The 25727-nt window shown below is 43.6% G+C and overlaps 2 protein-coding genes across 11 annotated transcripts in view; both read right to left on the bottom strand.

Moving 5' to 3' along the window:
- Nucleotides 1-20756, bottom strand: part of LOC310997072 (pleckstrin homology-like domain family B member 1) — a 30060-nt gene extending 9304 nt beyond the window's left edge. The window contains exons 1-18 of one of the 10 annotated variants that reach the window (XM_083986649.1): nt 20625-20756; nt 14924-15022; nt 14119-14242; nt 13033-13203; nt 11615-11740; nt 9422-10443; nt 5500-5736; nt 4802-4933; nt 4526-4663; nt 3792-3955; nt 3218-3248; nt 2874-3029; nt 2673-2783; nt 2501-2590; nt 2263-2394; nt 1221-1343; nt 889-1047; nt 532-672 (exon numbers count right to left, since the gene is read on the bottom strand). In XM_083986649.1, the coding sequence (XP_083842775.1) occupies nt 532-672; nt 889-1047; nt 1221-1343; nt 2263-2394; nt 2501-2590; nt 2673-2783; nt 2874-3029; nt 3218-3248; nt 3792-3955; nt 4526-4663; nt 4802-4933; nt 5500-5736; nt 9422-10443; nt 11615-11740; nt 13033-13203; nt 14119-14242; nt 14924-14983 (3117 nt within the window). In that variant the 5' untranslated portion in view covers nt 14984-15022; nt 20625-20756. Of the gene's footprint in view, nt 1-531; nt 673-888; nt 1048-1220; nt 1344-2262; nt 2395-2500; nt 2591-2672; nt 2784-2873; nt 3030-3217; nt 3249-3791; nt 3956-4525; nt 4664-4801; nt 4934-5499; nt 5737-9421; nt 10444-10553; nt 11576-11614; nt 11741-12100; nt 12405-13032; nt 13204-14118; nt 14243-14923; nt 15023-17189; nt 17341-20624 lie in introns of those variants that run through there. The other 9 variants (XM_083986647.1, XM_083986650.1, XM_083986651.1 and 6 more) reach the window with 9 other exon arrangements.
- A 3128-nt stretch (nt 20757-23884) lies between these two features.
- h2ax (H2A.X variant histone) lies at nt 23885-24498 on the bottom strand. Its single transcript, XM_083986676.1, has one exon. The coding sequence runs from the start codon at nt 24443-24445 to the stop codon at nt 24017-24019; it is 429 nt and encodes a 142-aa protein (XP_083842802.1). The 5' UTR covers nt 24446-24498; the 3' UTR covers nt 23885-24016.
- Between the last annotated feature and the right edge of the window lie 1229 nt (nt 24499-25727).

Here is a 25727-nt window from a genome sequence, read left to right as displayed (position 1 = left end):
CACATTACGTAAACTCTTCGTCTCCATGGACAAGCTCAGAAGTGATCTGACCTCAGTCCTCACTCTTTGCCATTACAGGGAAGTAGTTTCTGAGATCTTTCTCTGTTTCTCACCCCTCGGATGAAATACAACTTCATAAACAGCAACATGTTTTACTGACTGGCTGCAAAATCTTCACAATTAATGTCAAAGTGAGGAATATAGCCTACCTATCAGCATTTCTTTTGGACAAATCTTTACAGTAATAAACCTATTAACCCTCAGTGATGACATCTGTATTTGTCCCATGGTAAACCGGTTTTAGTAACAGAAGGTTCATGAACTACCCCGTCTCTTTGTCCACTAGAGGGCCTCCCTGCCCTAAAAATACGAGCAGCTGGGTTTGTTATTGAAAATCACATGGATTCAAGGGCTCAGTGCTGCATCTGGCCTGTTTAGCCTCATTTTTACAGGGCCCATGGCTTCACACACTGAAAAGTAGCTGCCATGTGATCATACAGCAGAGAGAGAGAGAGAGAGAGGAGCATTTACCTGCCCGTGTCTGCGTGTGGAAAAAGACTTTGCAGGCAGTGGTGGAGGACATGACTGAGGCTCTCCAGCAGCCATGATGTCCTGGTACCAGCGTTCAAGGTTAATAGGAGGCAGTGCATTCCTGCTCAGATCAGGCTGACTCTGAGGTGATGACAAGCAACCAGCCAAAGAAAAAAGAAAAAAAAAAAAAAAACAGAAAGCAGTGCAGCAATAATATCAGTCACAGAAGCATCAGGCAGGTGGGAGGGATTTGAACAAATCCTTGTAGCAATATCAGATGAGAAATTTGGAAAGTGACGACTGCAATGTGAGGAAAAGTTTGCAGAGTATGGACACTGTAAAGTAGGAAAGACAAACCTGTGCAGAGAGAAAGGAGGAAGGACCACATGCAGTGGAGTAGCATGAGAAGGCAGATTCAGAGGAGGCAAGGTGGAATGATGGAGTAGATGAGGAAGAGGAGGGATCCAGTCTCTGCATCCCAAAGATCTGACTTAACTGACTGACTGTGATGTACTCCTTCACACAAATAACCACAACATAGAGAGAAACCAAACACACACACATATACAGAAGAGGGAGAGAGCACAAAGTAGGAAAGAACGTTAAGAGGCTGAATCTGAAGGAGACATATTTTGAGATAAGACAGATTATGTTGGTTGAGTATTTAGTAGAGAGCAGCAGGTGTCTACCTCACACGGCAGAGCTGGAGCTACAGCGAGGGAGAGGCAGTGGAGAGCAGGGGGGGAAGGAGAGTGAGGCTGCATAGAAGCATTTCCATACATTTTATAGACATCAGAGAGCCTGAGGTACTCCTGCATCAACAGCCAAAACACAGGGGTGAGAGGGCTGATGGAAGATGACGAATGTCAGCTCTTAGAAAAGTCATGCATGCAGAGATTCACGAAGCAAACATGAGGACATCACAACTCATTTCTAACTATGAGATCAGCAATCACTTCACAGTTTAACCAGCAGGTCATCTTCCATTTATTGTTTCCATCATCCATATTTTAAAGGGATAGTTCAACATTTTGGCAAATTGGCCCATTGCCATAATCCCTATAGTCAGTAGATTCGTTACCTCTATTTTTAGAACGGCGGAGCTGAGCTGCTATCTCACCACACTATGGGATAATAACGGAAGGTTACGAGACAGAGTTGTTTTAGAGGCAAATGCAGAGACTGCTTGCCGAAAAACTGCCCTCGACAGGAACACACATCAGCGGTTTTGCATGAATTTACCTCGAAAACAACTCTGCCAGTTCCGTTATTATCTCATAGCGTGGTGAATGTGCAGGTCACAACTTGTCCACCAGAGCGTTTTGGAGTTGTTGGATTGTGTATTTGATGAGTTTGATGAGTTTGATGAGGGAAACCAAGAAATCCCATGAGCCTCCGTAGTGTAGGTCTGAGCAGCTTGCGGCTCTGCTCCGCCGTTCTGAAAATAGCTTGCACCGAGAATTAAAGGTAACAAACCTACTGCTATGACTACAGGGATTATGGCAATGGGCCAATTTGCCAAAATGTTGAACTATCCCTTTAATGTTAGTTTATGTTGTAGAAAACAATACTACTCAAACGCTTCAAATCTAGTTTCAAACAATACACAGACAAAGGCAGAAACACTGCAAGCTCGCTATTGTCTGTCAGTATTTTTGCTAACCATGCCTGTTTTATTGCAGAAACTGCAGCACAGGCATTCAGGATTTGTTAGCTATTGTTGAGATTTACCTCTTGTAGCCTAACAGGGTAGAGTTCAGGGGAGGGGATGTGAGAGGAGGAGAAGGAGGCAGAGGAGGGACAGGGGCTATCAGGAGGACCGTCCACGTAAACAAGGTCAGGTTCGCTGATGTGAAGCAATTCCTGTTTATTGAAAAGTTTGTCTAAGTCGACCGCTTTTGCAGTAAATTCCCTCCAGTTTAGAAACTACAGGTGGTTGTGATGTCATGTCTTACACGCTGTGACTCACCTCCTTCATGTTACTGTTGGGCTTTGGGAAATTCTTCTCTCCCGTCAAGGTGTGGTATCTTTTCTCCACAGCACACAACCTGTCATGCTCCTATCAGAGTACACAGGTGATTTCACGTTTAGTCTTTGCACCACTGTTATCAATTGAATAAGGTTTATTATGAGAGGTTAACCTTGTGCAACAGCTGCAGGGTCAGCGTCCTGTCTTTAGCCATCCTCTCACAGTCTCCAGCTGCCTGTAAACCCAGCTGTTTCACCTGAGCATCCAGAGTGGTCATCTTCTCCTATAGGAACAAACATATCCAGGTTCAAAACCGTCACATAATCTCATGCAGACACATGGTTTATGTTTTCAGTGTTGCATGTACTCCCACCTTCCTCTTGGCCACGCTGCACTGATACTCGGTTCGCTCCTGGAGAAGCTGCGAGCTCTGAGTCTCCTTCTTCTCCTCCAAACTGCTCTCCTCCTCCAGCTGGCAGAACTCCAGCTCTTCAAACTGTTTGGTCCCCGACTCCAGAGCCTCAGCCTTCTGTCCACACACACACACATACATAACGCTGTATGAAACGACTGAAAACTGAGATGTGAGAGGATGAGGTTGGCAATAATATAATATTAAAGTATTATATTTTATTTTTCTAATTGTCAACAAAGCTCATGAATAAAAAAAAAAACAATAAATGAATGGATCTGATTAAGTGATTCCTGGAGGCTGACCTCCACTCTCATCCTTGTTCCCAATGACAGTCTGGAAAATATTGAGATGATCTAAAACTCTGGTGTCTTGATGTTTTCATGGGATTTGTTCACAATAAGAAAAACAGAGAACAGGAAAAAAGCCTTAGCCCATAACAAATTTGCATTCCATACCAGCAGCTCTGCCAACGCTCTGCCTAAAAGCAATTAAGTGGGTGTTGGTGATCATTCACTGTCAATTTTCAAATGTCAAAAGCATGCAAACTTTTAGAGCAAAGCCGTTAATAACATTATTAATTAATACTAATTGCAACTGGCAGTGTCAAGCATCCAGACTGAGACTGAGGAAGCAGCAGCAATTAAGCAGCAGTAAAACAGATAATGGAGTAGCAAAAGCATTGCCTATTGTGTAGTCACACCTTTATTGCATTGACAGAATAAACCTTACACATTTAAGTAAATGAAGAGCCACAGCAGAAAAAAGAGGAAACACACAGTCTGCAGTTTTTATGAGTAGCTCAGAGTCAGTGTCATGTCTGTGGCTGTTTCTGTGCAGATTATACAGAACTGTGGTATTTGGTATATTATAACTCACTGTTGCCAGCCAGTGGGCTGTGTGAGAACACTGACCCTGCTGAGCTGCTCCTGTAACTGTTCCCTTAGAGACAAGGGGCACTTATCAAACTGCCTCTTCAGCTCATTGTACTCATTCCTCTGCTTTTCCAGGACCTTCCGCTCAGCCGACACATTAGCCCTGCCCTAAAAACACACGGAAACACACACACACACACACACACACACACACACACACACACACCACCCAGTCCACATTCAGGCACACATACACACACACACACACAACCCAGGGAGAAACAAAAAAAAATCACAGACAACTCAAATCCATGCAGCCAGGTTTTAAAGCTACAGGCCAAGGCAGTTGTAGTATTAGAGGTAGAGGTTAGTTTAGCAGGAGTGTTAGGGGTTAAAAAGGAGGAAAAACAAAAAGGTATGTGCATGTCTGAATCAACATTTTAGTTTCGTTCACATAGAGATAAACATTCAAAAAGCTGATTTTGTCTTTTTATAAACACAAGACGTTTCCAACACTGCAGAGTAAAGACAGTTTGTGCTTTGTGTTTTAGGACAGACATCTACAAAGTAAGCAATGCAGGTCAGTCGAGATATCAGAGAACAGACACCGTGTATCTAGATTTCTTGCACATTCGGGTTGGAGTGAGTTTTCATCTACTAAAACGCAGACGGTAAAGAACAAGTCCAACATTCACATGCAAAACTGTGCAAGACCAAACGGCTAAACCTCAGTGTCACCTTCTCCTTCTCTTTCTGGATGGCCTTGTCCAGCTGGCTGAGTTTGTGCTGCAGCTGAGAGATAATTTCATTCTCAGTTTCCACCTGCTCCTGCTCTGCCCGTCTCTCTGCCTGCAGCAGGGCTTGCTCCATCTCCGCCTATACAGACAAATATGGAGTCAGAGCCTGCAAACCACCAAGTGCTATCCAGCTAAGTGATACTTTGGGGTGAGGCAGCTTCCGCACAACCCTCTGTAGTGTACAGTACGTGTGTGTGTGTGTGTAGGAGAAGCTGACCTCCTGTTTGGTCTCTTGTAGCTGCCGCTCCAGTTCACTGACTCTGTGCTTCAAGGTATCAACTCTGGCCAAGATCCTGCTCCTCTCCTCCTCCAGGTAGATCTGCTCCTGTCCAGCCAACAGCTCCTCACACTGAGGGAAGGATAAACTTTGCTAGAGAAGAACAAACAATGTATATTTCTCCACATGTGCATGCAAAGAGGGATGTCACGATTATAGATTTTCTTGGTACGATTATTGTCAGAGAAATAATCACGGTATTACGATTATCACGATTATCATGCATTCATTAATTTCACAACGCTATTAATGTGTAAAATCAAATATAGTTAAAATATACATTACTAATTATAAAATATTTTAAATATCTATTAAAATATGACCAATTATTAATCTGCCAGGGGAAGTGTCAGCGATACCAAATGTTTAAGTTAATTTTAATCTTTTTTTTTTTTATTAAAAATGACACTCTAGCATTTCAATTCCTACCAATTCAATGTTACGTTAGGTAAATGGACCAGTATCTGTGCATTTACCTTTACTTTGGCGCACATCCGCCGACACGGTTCATACATGATCTTTTTTTGGAAAGTGACGGTATTTAGGAATCTTTGCGATCAATTAATTGTGGCGTTTAATACCGCGATTAATTGTGAAAACAAGTAATCGTGACATCCCTACATGCAAACACGTGTTACCTCTTGGTGTGTGCTCTCTGTGCTGCTGGACTCCTCTCTCTGGGCCTCCTCATCGTTCTCTCTCCCCCTCTGGGGTCTGTCTACTCCTTGAAGGGACATCCCGCCTCCGGAGTCGGAGCAGGTCCCCGCGGCGCCTCCCAGCAGCCCACTCCTCACCACCTCGGCCAGCTCCACGGCGCTGTCCTCATGATTATACTCTGCACACAGGTTGAGGATGGTCTCCAGCCTCTGCCGCTCCTATAGAAGACATGTGAGACGTAAAAACGCGCTGTCCCACATTACTAGATCACATTGCAGATTAGCTTCAAATGTCCTTGTGTGACATTGTCCCCATTTAGGCAGCTGTCCCTCAGCCGCTGGGACGGGACAACTGTAACCTGATAGCAGGAGGGCTGAGGCTGATGCAGTTTGTCTCTCAGGAGGGGGTTCATAGTGAAACCTGTAAGAGGCTGGAGTTGTTTATGGACACAGAGCGTGATAAAAACCACAAGAAGAATAAATGTAATGTAAGTCACCGGTGAGTTTTAGTTGTTGCCTGACAGTTTCTCAGTTCACACCACAGCAGTTGTTATTCTGCTCAGTGACACTTCCGTCCAGATTTTCTTTTAGATTCTTGTTTCGTGTTTCTTCACCCTGCCCTTCTGTCGTCTCTCATCAGTCCACACAATGCAATGTTGGCTTTAATCTACAAAAATAACTGCACAGAGTATGTAATCATCATTCCAATCTGACCGTAACTCTGAATCTGGCTCAGCGAGGAACAATTGTGTCTGATGTGCCTCTTACTCTGTCAGAAACCATCAGCCCACATCGGTCTGCTATTTATTCAGGCTGTCATGAGCATTTACTTGAACTGCAAGATTTACACCTTAGACTGTGGTCGATGGATGCTGCATTTGGCCGATTCAGTTCTCAATGAAAAACACAAATATGCATATACAAGATTTTAAAGCTTTCAGACAGTTGGATAAGTGACTCAGTGAAGACTTTCTCTGAGTTGGCAGTGTGTGGATGTTTAAGATATCTTCTCCTTCTTAACACCTGAGGTTCAATGTGACACGACACTATTTTTTCAATACCATTAGCCAATAAGTGATATAACAGATCACACAAAGTTGTTCTTGTATATTATTACAGTATCTATTGTAGAAGCAGGCATATGAAATAATGGCAATTGTATCAATTGCTACATTCGACTCAGTGGCTCCTGATCAAGTTAAGTGCAATACAAATACATATCAGTCCACTGGAGTTACTAGATTTCCGTGCTTGCTTTATCTGAATATAGTAAACAAATGGCAGACTGTTGAACTTTTATCTTTAACTGGGCAATCTTGGCCACTTTGTTGAACAAAACACTGCACTGAAATAACCTCTGTTACATTTTCACCTCAAAATGTTGCAGGTTTAAAGAAAATGTGTCTGCTCAGTGTGTTTTCAAAGAAAGCCTCTCAGTGAACGATAACCCTGTTAGAAATAACATTTTTAACAGCAGTAACAGCAGTTTGGCCTCTTCTGAGTGGAGTTGAGGCCAAAATTAACTTTTCTATATCTTCCATTGTAGCATTGCCCTTTACTTACGCTGAGAGATAAAGTGCAGCTTGTTTTTTTTTTAAAGTGCAGCAATAGTGTAGGTTGGTTCAATAAACTGTGAAAAATATAATAAAAAATCCTGCAAAGCTGAGCCAAGTGTGCCAAAAGAACAGTGTGCCAGATATAGAGCATTCGTTCCACTGAGAGGAAATCCTCTCTTTGTCTCTCTCATCTATAGTTCTGCAATTTATCATTTTGTGTGTGTCTCTCAAGGCTGCAGTACCAACAAATCAAGGTTGGTTCACCACCACACATCAGATCTACTGTGGGGTCCAACGGTCTGGCGTTAAGTGGTGTCTGACTTTTGGACCCCACTATTGTTGGGGGACAGGCTAGATTTGATGTCAACAAACATAATAACAGGAAACAGAGGTAAAATGATAAAGTGGGACTTGAAGGCCAGTATCAGAGGGCCTCTGTTAAAGGAACAGTTCAACAAAATAGTAGAATATGCTTAGCTAAAATGGGCTAAACTAAACTAAGCTGATGATCTTATGGTTACTATTGTCCTTAGGTAACTCTTGGGAAAAAAAGAAAAGAAAAAAAAAGCATGCAAATCTAAATAATCTTTTACCAGGAGGAGCATTATCCACCTGCAGTGTTTCAATATGTTGTATGTCTGTTCAATATGTTGTTCAATAACTCACATTGAACACATTACAGTGGCCATCAGCATGTGTTGCATGCATGCACAGTGAACAGATTTCGCTGTGTTTATACACAAGGCACAAACCCTTACTCATACATGTTGGTGCTGAAACCTAAGGAAATGTTTATCAAAAATATATTACAGAAAGCACTATTACTTTTAGTGTCTTATTACACAATATCTTAGCACACAAACAATTAACCCTATCCTGATCACTCTCTGCGTGCCATAATTGTAAAACCTGGAAACAGGGCAAAAATACCAAATCCAACTCAGAATGACAAATGAACTCTAATCAACAATTTCAAAGGTGAGATATTTATCCTTTGTGGGCTTCTGCATTAGCAAAGGTGATGGCTTCCTGTGCACATGCTCAGACTGGATGACTCAGCAGGGAAGAGACACGGACATCCACAGAAGTCAAACCTCCTATCAGCCCATGCAAACTCAGGCACACGTTGTCAGTAACTCTCTTATTTGTTACCAGAAACCCTTTGGCTCCTGAAATAGTCTGGGGACACGGAGACTGTCCGGGAATGACCCCTCCCCCCCCCCCCCCCCTCTCCCTCCTCTTCTCTCCTTCCCTCCCTCCCTCCCTCTCTCTCTCTGTGGTCCCTTCAGCTGTCAGTTTGGTGGCAGGCCGGAGTGGGGGGTGGGTGGGGGCTGAAGAACGGTGGGGTGTCTGGTGGGTGTGGATTGAGGATGGATAACAGGTATGCAGCCTGTGATCTGGACTGGGTATGATTAAGAAAGAGCCCACAGTGAAGCGGTGGCAGCTTTGAAAGTAAATGCCAATCGCCCTCTTGGTAAATATAGTGTTGAGCAAGAAGCAGCCACGCCCTCCGCTCTGGACCTTCAGACTCGTGTGGAAGAATGTTCACCCCGTGTCACTCGGGCCACATGCGCTGACGATGCCAGTAACGCTCAAGAGGGATGAGGCAGTGGCTGTGTGCCAGGAGATTTGGACAAGATATCTGAATGCAGACATAGTGTCTGCCATACCAGCAGTCTCAGCGCCTTCTCCACTCAGCTGTATTTATGTCCTTTAAAACATGTGATTATATGTCTTCATCAATTTCCTGTGCTGTTTTTAAAGCTGTGTAGTCAAACCAAAGATGTTTTTTTTCCCCCCAAATAGTTTCCAACTTAAATTCACAGAAACATCTGAAATAATCAGTATTTCTTAACAATTACAGTATGACCTCTACAGCTTGTCACATTTCTTTATGATTAAATAAACAAGATATATGTGTTAAACAGTGCAGAGCAGCTGATGAACACGATTCACAGCCATCACTATAAAAACTAAAATATTCTTCTCATAAATTTGCAAAAACCCAAACACAGCTAAAAATGCTTTTGGATGGAAAAGATGTTTTTTGCTTTGAGTGTGTGTGTCCAAACTCAGCCACGGCTTTACAGCTGTGACATCTTTGTATAAGCTTGCTTTGATGTTTTTTTCTTAACCAGCCAAAGGTTGATTATGTGAATTTAAAGAATATACAAATTCCATCCATACACAGGATATAGGATAAACAAACAGCCATAAAGGACAAACAAGAGAAGCAAATATTTTCTCTATGACTTCCTTAGTGAGGTTCTCAGCAGCGTCCAGAGTCGGACTGGACCTATTTTTCTTAAATGTATTTACATGTCAAACTGTGAAGGCTGATCACTTACCAGTTTCTCCATTTCCTGCTCACGCAGCCTCTCCTCTCTCTGCCAGCGGTGGTATTCCAGTAAGTCGTCCTCGTTGTCACTGATCTCAGAGATGCTGTTTTTGCGTTCTCGGGTATATGGTTTCATAAGACTCTGGTCTTTGCTGGAGGATCCTGTCACAGTCATGCAGGAGGTTTTTCTTTGGCTACGAGGGCTTGCGAGGGGAGAAGTGCCAGACAGAGAGCCCAGACCTGACGCTGTCTGCCTGCTTCCATGGTCCTTCTCCAGCCCAGAGAGTGGAGATGGACTCTGGGCATACATCACTCTCATGGCTTCTGCTTTTTTTGTTGTGAGTTTCCGGGGGCCCTGGGGGCTCTCAGGAACAGGTTTAGCAGCGAAGCCTTGTGAAGGGAGGGAGGAAGCCGAGCTCTGCGATCCAGAAGTCCCCCTGCGGGACATGTAAGGGCTGAGAGGAGGAAGCTCTCTGAGGCTGGTGGTGGGCCCAGTTGGCTCTGGATTCCTGAGCCTTTGAGGGACGTCAACAAACTGACCCTGCTCTCGCATGGGGCTGGGGGATCTCTTCTGGAGGGAGGAGCCTCTTACTCGGGGGCTGGAAGGAGCTGTTGGTGAAAATTTGACAGATGATGACTTGTGACTCTCCGTGCCCAGTCCTGACCCCGCACTATGGGGTGTGGGGTTCGACCTTGTGTTCCTCAGAAGCTTCGGGCTCTCCTGGACCTTTTGACCGCCACTAGCACCGACCGAGGCAACGGGCAGCGAGGACCGTGGATGGGGAACAGGAGCGTGGTTTGAATGATGAGGGGCCCGGGCTGGAACTGGAGGAGCTTTCAGCATGTTGTTCTCATAAATGGGCTCCTCTGTGTTGGCGTTGTTTCTTCCATTGAGCATGTTTGGATGAGATGATGATGATGATGGTGACTTCAGCACCAAGGACTCCTGGAGGTTCTTTGCAATGCTGTTGACTTTGGAGTTTGCATTTCTTGAGATCGACTGATGGTTCCCATTTAGGTCGCTGTGAGAGTCTGCAGAGGGGGAGACAGAAACACTTGTGCATGAGCATTCCTGTTGAATAAACAAGGAGGTCAGGCACACTTAGACAGACAGTTGCAAAAACACACATAAACAAACACACAGTCGGAGGAATCTGTTGTCCCTAGTCATCTTTGCCCATTTGACCCCCGCCACACCTCAGGTCAGCGCTGTCGGACAACCAGGGTCACCCATAAAAGGCAAAATACACACGGCTGAACATGTTGTTACACACACTGTGTCTCAAATGCCCAGTAGATAAATGTCTTGGAGTCCATCCTCCCCTGTATGAACCAAACCCTGCGATCTGGATGTTGTGCTCCTCACTGGTTGTTGTAATCCCACATGGATCTGGAGTTGCTAAATATAAAAGTTGCAACCGTGTACCTCATTCAGAGCAGATGAAATCAGGGGCTGGTCAGGAAAGAGTGGGCCATACACACTGGGCAGGGTGTGGTGCCTCTTACTGCACTGTTCACGCACTGACAGCCAAACCAGTAAGGTCAGAGGAGAATGGCTTCTAAATATCATCGACAGCATGAGGAAACTGTTACCACAATTACATAAGATCATAAATGTTGCTATATAAAAAGGAAAAATAAAAGATCCAAAAAGTGGTGCCAGAGATTATAACAAGCCTTTGTCACAATAGGGTCACACACTGAGCGAAAAGCACAGTTTTAAATGAACTAGATCACAATGTAGGCCACAGATAATTAGTTCTGATCAAGCTATTTCTACATCCTCTCAAGGATAATAATAACTAGCATCACACCTTTAAGACAAGTTGGGCCTGAGATGTGGAAACCACAAGCTGGCAAGATTTGAGAAGCTCAAAACAAGTCGTTCACATCTGAGAACCAATGGACTGAGCAGCTTAACACGGATTTAAGCCTTGAAACACATATATTTTAAACCTGCATTAGTGGGAACACGTGCAATGCTTTTATTTTTACACTAATGTCGAAGGAGGCCAAAGTTACAGTTTGTGTGACTCTCAGCCCAAAGCATTTGCTCTGCCCAGAATAGCTGCTGAGGAAACCGTGCAACCTTCATACACACAGTTGTCAGTGACCAGCTTATTTCTGGATCACAGGAATTGTTCGGAGTTGGATGTTGGTTTATCATGGTTTTGGTACAAATATCAAACAGCTGAATCTTTACCAGTAGGAGGAGCTTTAGTGGTGCCTATTCCTTGGCTTCCTCCAGGCAGCATGCTCTTCATCCTCAGGGCCTCTTCTGGATGGTTGAAGCGGAAAAAGGCCGACTGGCCAAAACACAGCATGCATCCTGCCAGGAGAGAAGAGCATGTGGGCAAAGAGCTGTCAGTGATGTGCTGATTATCATTTATTCACACCTCCATAAATCTACTGCTACAAGATCTTGATACCAGCACCCAACCTCAAACGGCATCCATTCAACTTATTTGAGTCTAAATTAGTTTAACTGGATTTACAAATACCTAAAGATTTACAGTAAGTCAGCTTGTTATGTTCTAGTACAAGGAGGATTTATTGTAGACAAATTCAGTGAGATTTATTTCTAACATTTCACATTTCAGCTAGATTTATGGTAAAATGAAGAAATCCATGTGTCAGTAATCAGTGCACTGACCGTTTGACTGACATTAATAAACTCAGTTTAACTCACGTGTGATTAACCAGTAAATGTAATCAACTCCTTCTTCTTTCTCTGTATTTCCGGTGGTTTTCAACAATGCCTGATAAACTTCCTGAGAATCTCACGCTTGTAGTTTTGTTTCCAGTTATAGATACTCCACAGAGAGTTCAGTATTTATTTCCTCCTTCAAAATCAAGTCAACATTGTTCCTTATGATATGATTGAGTCCGTTTCCTTCATTCCTGAGTTGTTTTATTCAGCATGTCGTGATTGTCCTTTGACTGAAGCAATGCCTGAAGTATTCTTGTTGAGCAGCTGCTGCCTCCTCGTGCACCGGCTGATCACCCAGCTTCAAATGACATTCTGCTGTAGCTGCTGGCTTGGATCCCATGTAGATGGAACTAAGGGGGGCGGGTTGTTGTGCTTATGGCGGGGCAAGTATGCATGTTACTGGAAGGACATGGGGCTGTTTTGCTATTGCCACTGTCGCCAAGTGCTGGCTCATGGTGGGAACTGTTGCGTCTTTGTTTATAAGTTGTCCTAACCTTAGCAGGTGTAGATGTATGACAGACTATATAGGGATCTTGGGTGGCAGCAATCGCTTCAGGGTGTAGACGTCCTCTGCATGAAACATGTCATAGGCGCTATAAAGATTTACTTGACCCTTGGTAAAGCTTGCCTAAACAGTTTGCCTTCAATTGAAACACTGCAGGACCCCGTTTTCTATTATAACTGTGCAAATATAGTGACCATTTTAAGATACTGGACTGTAAATCAGTGCGAGTGCTTTAGACTAACATGGAATCAATGTGTATTACTGTCCTACTAAATGACTAGTAGCCCTCTGGATATATTTTAATAAAAAAAAAGATCACAAAGTTATTGATATAAAATTCAAGTTAAATAAGCTTTCACACCAATATTCACAAAACTGCCGTTATTAAAGTCTGTGATTGTGTTACCTTGTGTCAGACGACAGGGTTTGGTGACGTGACAGCCATCGACAGAGCACTGGTTCCCACACGGGTACAAGGTGATATTGCCGGCCTGGTTTTCAATATAGCAATGCTGCTCTGCAATGCCGAGGCCCTGCAGGGGGATATCTGTCCCCCCGCTGCCCAGCGTGGTCCTCCCTGCAACAAGAGAATACATTTTCTCAGTATCACTTACTGGACGTCCATATGGACATGTGAATACTTTTGTGAAGTATTCTTAGGTTGAGGTTCAAAGGCGGAGGGCTCAGAGGTCAAGGCCCGCATGGAGTCAGGTGTTACACTTAGCCTGGCAGATGACAGGCATGGTGTCAGTGGAAATTAATAGAAGCATCTACTATTCACTGTGTTGTCATTTGATTATGAGTTATACTACATCACTGCCAGGGTGCAAGAGATACAACTCAACACAGACACATACAGTGTGCTGTGTATTCATATTTGACAGCAGAGTCGAGATACAGCTGGGAAAAAAAAGCCTAGAGAGCTTTTTTTTTTCCCCCTTTAGTGCTACTGTCTCTATTTTTCTCTGTGGTGTCGAGGACCAGTTTGAGAACATGGTGCAAGAAAATCACAGACAACAGTGTAGTTGCCACTGTGGTACAGTATGGGTAACAATAAGATGGTTAGAAGGTGACATGTCATCAGTTTTTGACAATTCATCTCTCATGACAAGTACTGGTTACTTATTTAAACTGAACCACTGGCTTGTTCTACGTGTGCTTCAGAAAGACTGTCTATATTTCATATGCTGCTAACAATAACATAAGTGGGATCTTCAGCTTCTTAGGCCTTTAATTGATAGGATAGCTGTAGAGAGACAGGAAATGGGGAAATCGAGAGAGGAGGAATGACATGCAACAAAGGGCCGCTGGTGGAATCGACAACATCGTCAACATGACACATTCATATTTAACAAGCTCTCAGGCCTAGCAACCTAAAATATGAACACTCACAACGTTTGGATTTTAGTGAGAATAATCGGGTTAAATTAGTAAAAAAAATACACACACAGAGACACACACACACACAAACATACACGTATGAGGTCGTTACCTTCTAGCAGTGGTAGCAAAGTGATGGCAGTGCTCAGACGTCCACTTCCCAAACTAACCAGATGGGGGCGCTCTGCCTGGACTTTCAGGGACTTGCCTGTCTCTATCAGGTCTAAAGGTGTATTCTGTCACAATAAAATCAGACAAAGGAAAGACATCAGTACATTACCATTAGGTTTTCAACTTTCAACAATCAGTTTTGTCAGGAATCCACACAGTGAAAATTAGATGTATGAACAACTAGGTCTAGGTCTGTTGAAAATAATAATAAATAAAGTCCAGCATGTGTACTTGAATTAAACTTCTGTAAAATCTACAGATGAATAACGGTTGAATATAAAATATAAATCTGATGATGCAAGTCTGTGACAGAGACACTGGACCTGGACCTTTCGCACAGAAGTATGTGAGGCATGTCTGCATCAATAAATACACTGTCACATGGTCATTAGTATTCAATTTATGATTCTGGGAACTGCCACATGTACAACATGCTCAACATGCACTGTTTCATATTAAGTTAGCTAAGAAATAGTAGAAAAGAATCCAGCAAGATTATCCTGCAACACTTGTTAAATTTAACATGTAGAATTATGAATATGTATGAAATGGAAAAGGTGGATAAGCCCATTCTTATACCAAGCAGCACAGATTGCAAAATTATTTTGACTGGTAAGCGGTTTTCAGTAATGTAGAATAAAAGTCTGACCCAACACAGATACTAATAAAAAATAAAGTCTGTTACACTTGATTTAACTTGCATCACTTTTAAACGGTCACTGGTCCCGAAGTAAGAACCTACTCACCTGTAAGACCTGGTGAGTCTGTCGCCCATGTTCCACTTTATTCCTGCTCATGCGGTCCATGTCGGCTGGACTGTCAGGATTATCTGACACGTGAAGATCCTGAAGCAAACACACACACACACACACACACACAGAGAGAGAGAGAGAGCAAAAGAGAGAGGGAGAGGGAGAGAGAGGAGAGCAGGGGATGAATGGGAGCGCTGGGAGTACAGCTACTACAGTTGTACTACAATGGGAACAGTGCTTTCCTTAGAAACCCTTCTGCCCCAGTTATAAGCCCATGTGACCAAACCATTATAGTGGGTAATTGTTTCTCCAGAACTGGCCAGACAAAAAGATCCATCAGGAAAGATGGCACTGATTTATGTCTCAATCTATGAGAGAGATTACTGCGTGTAAGTGCCCAGGTATCTGACAGAAAGTGTGGGATTCACAGCCGGATCTTATGTAAATATCATGTGGTAGAGTCAGAGCAGAAGGTGTGCATGAGCTCTGCAGGTGCCTCACACATAAGGGGTCACATCCCTGTGCTTCCTCCGACCACGATGAGTCAGTGTGACTCACTCGCAGACCTCGCACAAACACAAACACACACAGTCCGTGTTTGCAGACAGATGCTGCAGATTAGATCCAGCTGTCTGCTCATCGCGCTCACATCAAACGAGAGGGGAAACAACAGCCTGCGAGGACCAGACATGTCTCAAACAATCGCACACAGACACATAAGACGTCCAGATGACTCACCATATTTTTCTGCTAAAACTTGGCATTCACTTCTTTCACTATCACTCACACGGATTTCGCACTCTGGCAACGATTTAGCATCGCTGTGCATTCCAAGCAAAACTGAAACAGTCACTCACCCACTCTCTGGTGTCTGTTTTGTCTGCTATGAACCAATGGGAGGTTAAACCTGTGTTGTTCTCCGCCAGGTATATTTCAGAGGATAGATTTCTAAACTTGAATCATGTGGGAGTTTTCAGAGGGGCACAGAAACAACCAAAAAGTAAAGTAAAGTCTAAGTAAGGTGTTTGGCCATCCTGAGCCTCCAGAGCAGCTTCAGTGATCTTTAGCTGGATGGGATGGTGGTGTTGCACAGGGCTGAGATCTGGGGACTTTAAAGACAATAACATGTGATTCATTGCATGTTTCATATTCATCATTAACCATCTGTGCTGCCCTCCTCTTCTGTGTTTCTCAAGTATTCTATTTTTCACTTTAATTTCTCACTAGTTTGTGTGTCAGGAAATGACCTCATCAACCCATTCGCACACCAACACATGACTGTTGCATCAAAGCAGGGATGCTTGAGCTCTTTGTTGCTCCGTGCTGACATCACTGATCAGTCCAAATTTTAGAAAAAAAACTAAAAACAAAACCCATCCACTGCTGTCATGCTCCAAGTTTAGCCCAGGCCTCCTCAGACAACGGGGCGTTTAATCTGCATCTGATGTCACTGCAGACGAGGCTGCTGGGTGAAACTACACACATCTGACAATTACGTCCAGTGTGTGTGTGTGTGTGTGTGTGTGTGTGTGTGTGTGTGTGTGTGTGTGTGTGTGTGTGTGTGTGTGTGTGTGTGTGTGTGTGTGTGTGTGTGTGTGTGTGTGTGTGTGTGTGTGTGTGTGTGTGTGTGTGTGTGTGTGTGAGGACCCAGTGACACGGAGAACAGACCGTCCCCTCTGTTCAGTGCTGACACTGGACCCCTCACGCCTCTGCTGTCAGCCCACTGGCTGTCAACACTGCTCCTCTTTCAGCCACGCAGTCAAGGCACAGGACAGGAGAGTGGGCAGGGTAACGTGTCTCTGTCTGTCTGACTCACACACACACACACACACACACACATATATACACACACTCTCACACACACACACATATGCTTCTGCTCCCGCAAGCCTCAGTGATTTAACGTACACACCCAGGCTGGAGAACAGTTTTAATGCTTGCAAATGCAGGGCCTTCCACTGTAACCTGTCATTATGGGGGCAGTTATGCCCTTCAGAGTTGCCATGAGCTTCTGAAAATAGACACCGCCAGCCGCACAGTCTGGGCTGCTACTTTTAAAGAGAAATGACTTTTGCTGAGAACACTGACAAAACAGAGGAAGACACTGAAGAAAACAAAAAACATTACGTTTAAAATGATTGACAAAATAAAAGACGGTGTTATTGTGTAAAGGACAAAATAAAATTAGGCAGAAGAGCAGAACAACAGTGCTGCCAGACACAGCCAACAGTTTTCCTACAAACAGACATGCAGCTCTTACCATTTCTCTATTCTTACAGAGTCCAAACAACAGATAGATCCATGACTTTGTCTAAAGATGTTTAATCCACTGAGCAGTGTCCACATTATTGTTTATGTCTTGCTCCTAGATTTTTTCATTCACGCACTGAGTTCCTCTGCTATTTCCCTCCTCCCAACCCCTTCTCCTCCCCATCCCGGTGCAGAGTTACATCCCCAACATGCAGCAGAGAGTGGCACTGCCCTCAAAATGTGGTCTTACTTCTGACTTAATGCCCCATGGGTTTTTTTTTTCATTAACTTCCTTTTCTCTTTTTGGAAAATAAAACCATGAGTTTATCTCTTCACTGCAACATTGAACAGTTTAAGGAGTCAAAGTTCAGATCCTCCTGAGATGCACTCAGTCCTACAGGATTTCCATTGATTTAAAGCTCAGATGGACCACACCAGAGTATCACAGGAGACTGGAAACCACAACCCCGCAATGCTGTGAGTCTCCTCAGCATTGTCTATAAAGCAGGTGTTAACAGTCTGATCCAGGGAGGAAATAACACGTGGTGTAGGAGTAGGGGATGGAAAAGACCTCATGTCCTCTGACTTCCTGCTCCAAGCTCTGATCCCACTGATGCAACCAGACTGGAAAGAGGGAATTTCCACCCTGGAAAACTGTTGAATAACAATTTATGATAATATGACTAAGCACAGTGGATTATAATGTGTCCACTGTGCTTGACACATCAGTGATAATGGGATAGAGAAATACTATGTTCCAGAGGATGTGAGCGAACACGTGAGCAATCTCTTCAGGCGTCCCACAGGAACGATTTGGCTCAGAGACACTCTGAGGAGGGAGAGTGAAGGAGAGTGGGAGAAAAGACTCCACTATTGATCTCTCAAGGCTTTTCCCATGGTCTGAGGCCAGAGAGGAGAGATGGAGGAAATGAAGCAGATGATGAGTCACAAAGGAAAATAAAAACAAACAAACAGAGGCAGCTAAGTAACCAGATGGGCTTCGAGCAGAGTCTGCGGAGAGGTTAATGCTCTGAGTCAGGCGCCCTCAGCGAGGTGCAGCTGAGGTACAGCTGAGGGGATGCCCTTTAAACAGTGTTTCTGAGTGTGGATTAGTCACTCTGTCTATGGAGCAGCTGATTCACTGTAGCAGACATGAAGGATTATTTAAGGCAAAGTCTTTATTCTTACTAATATTCACTAATAATTTGGTGAATGGTATTAGCTGATTAACTATGATATGTCATGAGATGATTAAACAGTTGAGCTTTGTATTGTGATTATGGCATGTTAATCAGTATGAAAGTGTGAAAGGAGGTTGCTTTTTACGAGTCTCTAATCTTAACATTAATATTTACACATTTATTGACACAGAGATTTGACAAAATGCTGCGTGAAGACTTTTTACACCCCAAAAAGAGTCCAAGTTCCAATTACTTGGAGCATCAAAAAGACTAAATGTAGTAAAAGAAAAATCAGAGGGGAGCAAAATAAAGCTGATCAGCTTTAAGGCCCATGAACTTTACAGTTGCAGTATGAAAGATTTGATTAATTAGTCAGATGTTTCCTTGTTATTTACATGAATGGGTAAAACGTGTAAAAAATGAAAAAAAAAAAACACAAATCATCCATTACATTAAGTTCCAATAATGTTTAATCAAAATAAGTTTCTTATTTTGCTTTTTCCAGTTATCAATATTAAAAAATATCTTGGTATTGTTTTGCTGATAAGATGATCCAGTTGAATCACCGTTCAGTGTGAGGGTCTGTTTGTGATCAGCTAATAATGACTTCATGCGACTTTATTTTCTCTGTACATGCACTTAGGTCGTAAGTGATGCCTCAGCATTGGACGGGTTACGAGCTCTGTGGGAGGATGATAAACGTTCACCAACTGGAGGGTTTTCCAGCTGCAGCCTCAGTGTGTGTATTTACTGATCACACCAGGGTGAGGTTTTCTGACAGCTCTTGAAATATGTGTCTGGTGGTGAGCGGTTCAGCCCGGTCAGTTTCTGCTGCCCTGCAGTCACACACTGCTGTGTGTCGTCTCAAACAACTGTGGAGCAGATGTGCGCAGGTTTCTGCTGGGTTCAGACAAGAAGATAATAACAACTGTGGAGGTGTTGTCTCACTTTGAGACCAAAAAACAGCTTAATTCATGCACCTGAGGAACATGTGTGAAGGTGTTTTGATCACCTTTTTTCCTCATCTGAGTTCACCATTACTTAACATGGGCTTGCATGCACTGAACTGAGAAGCACTTCCTCTCAGGTCATGCACAAATCCTGCCTCATCCGCCAATTCTGACAGACCAAAATATCACCTTTGACCTAGAACCTTGACCCTATAGCTTCATCATAACCATTTGAGTAGCGTTGTATATACAGATTGGGAAGAATAGGCTCAACTCGGGACGAGACATACCCTCATCTTCATACCCAGGAGGAGCGATAAAAGACAGATTCACAGATGAGCTAGAAAGATTAATACCGTCTGCTGCACAGACCAGGATAGATGCAGGCCACTGTGATATAACAGCTTCTCATTGCACAGCGCAGAAAGCAACGTGATGCCAAATTCTTCTTCTGATAAGGCATCAACCCAGACGAGCATGAATGAGTACGAGAGCACAACAGGAAGCTGATGATATTCCCAAAACCATTCCTATGAGCCTCCCACCAAACAGATGTCTCATCATTTCCTTTGTACAGATTCATATGTCCACATTAAAACAACCAACAACACATCATAGTCTTTGTGTTGGATATACTTTCCCCTGTCATGCAACACTACATAATATTAGAAGTGTTATGCTGAAAATGTACTCACCCAGGCTCACGTGCACCTCACACTCCTGTCAGGAGAAATACTTCATCAGTGTGTAATTCCTCCAAAGTACATTACTAGACGCATGAGCTCTGAAGGCAGCCTGATCTCACACACATATAAAAGTCTCCATTCACAGAGCCGGCTGGGTTTGACCCCTAATCTCCCTTTCTCTCTCTCTCTCTCTCTCTCTCTCTCTCTCTCTCTCTCTCTCTCTCTCTCTCTCTCTCTCTCTCTCTCTCTCTCTCTCTCTCTCTCCCTGAAACCAGATGACTTGCACCTGCTCCCACTGCTCTGTAATATTTAAGTTATTAATGGGTGTGCTCAAAGATAAAGATAAATGATTAAAGCGATGATATTTAAGGTATGTATAAACTCTCTCTCTCATACACACACACACACACACACACAGTGCAAAGTAAATGAGGAATAAATGGGTCATATTGGACTGAGAACCACCATGCCAAACTGCCACAATAGCCCCATTATCTCCATCTCTCTCCCCCTGCAACACACACACACACACACACACACACACACACACACACACACACACACACACACACACACACACACACACACACACAGGGGCGATCAAGCAAACATTTTTGTTTCTCATTACCCGAGCTGGCGAGGAGCATCCCCTTGTCTGTCAGTCCAAAGATTAAAACCACCACAGATGAGACGTCTCCTCAGCTTCTCATGAGAAAAACTTCTCCTGTCCTGTGGAGGATGGAAATCTGCTGTCACTTCTTCATTGCTGTTACACAGAAAGTGAAATATCCACATACATCCTTCTCCAAGGTCCACCCCTCTTTCCAGCCCTCTTTCTCTCCCCACTTATCATTCCTTTTTCTCCTTCATTTAAATCTACCCACGCTCCTGTATCGCTCTGTGATTCTCAAAGGGCAGACAAAACATGGAAAAAGTGTCGGTGGGATGAGATCACTTCAAACTCATTGAGGATTAGAGAGGGACAGAGCCAACTTTCTTTTGGCACAGGTGCAGCATTTTTTGTGAGTTTACATTTCAGCATACCATATAAAACAAAAGCTGAATATCTCTGTGTTTGCTTTAGTTTGTCACAGACAGCTGAGAGCGGGCACAGTGGTAAATTTAGAGCCTTTGACAAAGTGCCAATCAGGAAATTATAGTTATCACAGCCAATGAACACTCAAGTTTTTCCTCTCAGGCTGGAATTTTTAGCCTGGCTGTTGGTGCGGGACACGTTGTCAGGGACCGAGTAATTGGTTCAGCCTGTGCTGGGCTCAGCTCAAACTCGGTGCGTCATGCTGCTTTTGCCACCAATAAAACAGTCAAAGCAGACAGAAATATCTGTGTGCTCTTCTCTGGTCAAAGGTAATGGGTGAGTTTTACTGCACGTCTGGGATCTGATGAGAAAACAAGCAGCCTGCACCACAGTTAACATAAACTCACTACATCTTTACTAGGCAATACTACACTTGTCAAGTCTGACGGCTCATCAGTCCTTTAATATTTCACTGTTTGATAGTGATTGTTGCCATGAGTGAATGAAACTGTATTTGGTCTTTCCCAACTACATAAAAACAGTTTAAACGTGTTTTTTCATGAAAAACAAGTGAATTATCCTAATTGAACCATGATCTGTGGGAGGTGAAGAACACCATTGCACTAAATATTGATGGTTCAGGAATATCATTGCTGTACCTGACAAATGAGGAGGGTTATAACTGAAAATGCAGATGGCCGAGCCCAAGGCCACGTGTCTCTGGCTCTCTGAGGCCAGGCAAAGGCCATGCGGAGGCAAAGTCTGGCCACAGTAAATAATAATACTTTTTTCTTCTTCCTTTGAAACAGGGCATTCACATTCACAACATAGCTCCTATCCCTGAGTGGGATTCAAACCCCCAGCCTCCCAATGCAAGCTCAGTGGCATTACTGACCTCCAGCTCCATGTGTTGATTAATGGTAGCCTACTTTAAATCAGATTATTAGGAACATCTTGGCTGTTTGTGGTGTTTTTTAGCACAATTATCTGTCTGTGCAGTCAGTGTGTGGCTCCTGATGCTGAGGTTGTGAGCTTGCTTGACAGAGATCACATTGAAGTGCCCCCTGTGGCACTCTCAAACATTTGTGCAAGACATTTTCTAGTTCCTTTTCTTAGCTGAAAACCTTTCAATGACCCTCTTAGACTATGGTGAGACTAGCTGAACATCAGCTGCAACAATATGTGCTGTGAACTGTCTTCGGTTGTTGATGGAAACTCACAGAAACACATAACACACATACCCTGGTGTTTCAATGATGAAGCAGCTGACACCTGGTGGCAAAGTCAGTGAGGTGCAGCCCAACAACACAATCACCATGGCAGCCCTGGCATGTTTCTGCTACACATGGCTGTGATATAAGATGCACTATATTTATTCTATTTGGCAAAATAGCCCTAAAGCTGTATCAAAACAGATATTTTACAGAAACAAAAATGGATTCTTATAATGAGGACTGGATATATCTGAAACAACCTCAGTATCACTGGTGCATTGCACTTTCCCAATACCATGCTGTATCACTTAATTTTTCACTTTTTGGTTTTGATTCAAGTCCAGAGTTGTGTAGCTACCTGGCAAAGTATCAGCAAAGAGCCATGACATGTCTTTTGTGCACTGTAGGCTACATGACTGAGATGTGGTTTATTTGTAGCACTGACGTTTAATCAGTGATTCTGATCCCTGTATAATTAGACCACATACCTTTCTGTCTTCAACCTAAATCTCCTTACAGCACAAACGGTAATCTCACTGCACCAGCAGAAAAAGCTCATGTACCAGCTCTGTGCTGCTGTAAGCTGATGGCCTGTCAGTCATTTCACAAAACCAGTTTTCTTTGAATAAATGCCCTGCCTTTCTGGCACCTATAGTGTAGATCTGGGTGATATGATATAGGCCTTATATTGTTACATATCCCTGACACACCTGTTGTATTATTGACACATACATTTGCTCAGATGTGATTGTGCTCATTATGGTAAAACAGCTGCACTTGTTTTTTTCCCCCTCACATGTAAAAAGGAAACACCTGGAGCCTCAAGCAGAAAGAACCGTTAGTTTGTTTACTGCAGACTTTTACCACAAAGTGGCACAAACTCGGGGCACTTTTGACTTCGAGGCAGCTGTTGTATAAACCCTTTGAGGTGGGATGCAACACCACCTGCTGCAGCTTTATGTATTAACATGCACTCAGCTTGTCATTATCTGAATCTAGATACCTATAATTAATGCAGTTTACATAAACCCACAGTTGTGTTTCTGGCTTGGTTGAAGCTTGTAGAGGACTCAAATGGGAATGACCCACCTAACATCTCTAGTTTAGCTAAAACCACGTCTTCAAGACAGAAGCCAGTTGCACATAAAATGGCAACCACCTTGGGTTCGAGTAGGAAAAAGACCCCAGCGTGCCTGAACTATCTCCATGATTGCAGCGTGCACTTACACCGTCCTGCACTGTGGGATTTAATATCCACATCATCTGATACACACTGATGAACTCACCTCCCCGTTAGCTGCACAGATGTGCACAGTCATGCTAGAAAAGACCACATTATCAGCAGTCTGCAGGTCGTGTTGCAGGATCTGGCTCGTTACTGACTGGGGGCCATGATGTTCACATACCATGCATAGTTTCGGCCTGCAGTGCACAATGAGCAGCGCTAACATTAGCCTACTTAACTGCTACTTCATTGAAAGAAACTGAAAGTCACATTTTCCAGGGACTCATGGCCTACTGAAGCTGAACACAAACTCAGCAGCTAGTGAGTGAATATGTGAAATGAAATTAGCATTTAACCTCAGACAGCACAACGAATGGTAACCATTGTTTTGTTTTTGTATGAAACAGGCATTTATTAAATAAAAAAAGAGAGAGGGCGAGAAAACATGCGAAACAAGACAGCTTTTATCAGGACGAGTTGCTCTTTCGATGAGGAGTGGGTGGCCCTTAAAAGGGCCTTTGGGTGTAAAGTTATTAGCCGACGAGCTAATACTCTTGAGACTGAGATGAGGCCTTCTTTCCCGCCTTGCCGGAGCTCGGCGCGGACTGCCCGGTCTTCTTGGGCAGCAGGACGGCCTGGATGTTGGGCAGCACGCCGCCCTGGGCGATGGTGACTCCGCCGAGCAGCTTGTTCAGCTCCTCGTCGTTGCGGACGGCCAGCTGCAGGTGGCGGGGGATGATACGGGTCTTCTTGTTGTCCCTGGCGGCGTTGCCGGCCAGCTCCAGGATCTCAGCGGTGAGGTACTCCAGCACGGCGGCCAGGTACACGGGGGCCCCGGCGCCCACCCTCTCGGCGTAGTTTCCCTTGCGGAGGAGACGGTGGACACGGCCCACGGGGAACTGCAGCCCGGCGCGGGAGCTGCGGGTCTTGGCCTTAGCGCGGGCCTTGGCTCCGGTCTTTCCTCTTCCAGACATCGTTGGTTGTAGGTTTTGCGTTTTCAAAACAGAATCCTGTAATGATAGGGGGAATGCAGCACGACCTGGATATAAACCCCCGGCGAGGTCCCGCCCTCAGACGCGATTGGCTGTTGGAGTGAAACTGCTCGAACGCGATTGGCTGTGAGGGGTCGAAGGGAAGTGAAAGCCTGACCAATCACGATAGGTCTTACTGAAGCAACGAAGGCGATTGGCTGTCACGGCTGCTTGTTGTCACGTGTGTGAAGGGGGGCGTAAGAGAGACCAATCCAACAGCTTCCCTCCAGCTTTAAAGTTTTTAGCGCGTTCGTTCACAAAAAAAAAAAACAGTGAAAGTGATAAAGTCAAAGAATATATGAGAATGAATGGTTTTAAAGATCAAATTCGCAAAATGATCTAAATGTTTTATATGACAATGATGAGCTTCACCCAGGGTTTTCAAAGTCTCGGACTGTGGCGTCTCTTCCTCTCTGTCCATATTTTAAACAGGACCCTCACCCACCTTAGTTGACTTGATTTGTTTTGCTCTTGAAGTCATTTCCTTGGAAAGTGGGGGAGGGTAACTTGTGGTATGTTTTCCTTACATTCACTGCAGCCTCTAGTGCAGCCACTGGAAACCTCTGAAATACTCAAAGACCATCTAAAATCCTGTTAAAAGCTTTCTTGTTGCATTTGCATTTTCTATTCTTATGTGAAATTAATATCAGGCACTCAGAAAATCTGTCTATTTACATCTACATACTGATTTTAAACCATGTGGGCCTGATGGTGACTGAAATTTGCAACTGCAATGCTGTAACTCAAGAATAATGCTTGCAAAAGTCAGGAACAGACAGTCTAGGGTAGAAACCAAGTGAGCTTTCAAAAATAATTTATTTGAAATAAATTAAACATTTTAAATATAACAACAGAAATTACACATCTCAAATTTGCAGCCTCTTCCTGTTTCACATTCCAGCCACACAATGTGCCTTTTGATGATGAAGTGGCTTTGTTCATTTCTTCAGCATTTCGAATTTGTTGAATTTGTGTCCATTAGAGTCCTTTTGACAGCATTGGCTCCATGATTATGATCCCTTTTTTTTTCTTTTTCTTTTTCTTTTTCTTTTTTTTACGGCTTTTAATTCTATTGTTGCAAATAAAACATGAAGAGAAAATCAAAATGATTTCATTTGGTTTTTAAAGTTCCATAATAAATGCAGTCGGTTAAAAGATTTTTCATTTTCTCTGACAAAACACAATTAGCCAAAACTGTATATACATTTTCACACACTGGTTATGC

This window comes from Trachurus trachurus (genome assembly GCF_905171665.1).
Source record: "Trachurus trachurus genome assembly, chromosome: 14".
NCBI classification, from domain to species: Eukaryota; Metazoa; Chordata; class Actinopteri; order Carangiformes; family Carangidae; genus Trachurus; species Trachurus trachurus.
The sequence above is the reverse complement of the archived record's forward strand: the minus strand, read 5'-3'. Positions and strand labels throughout refer to the sequence as shown.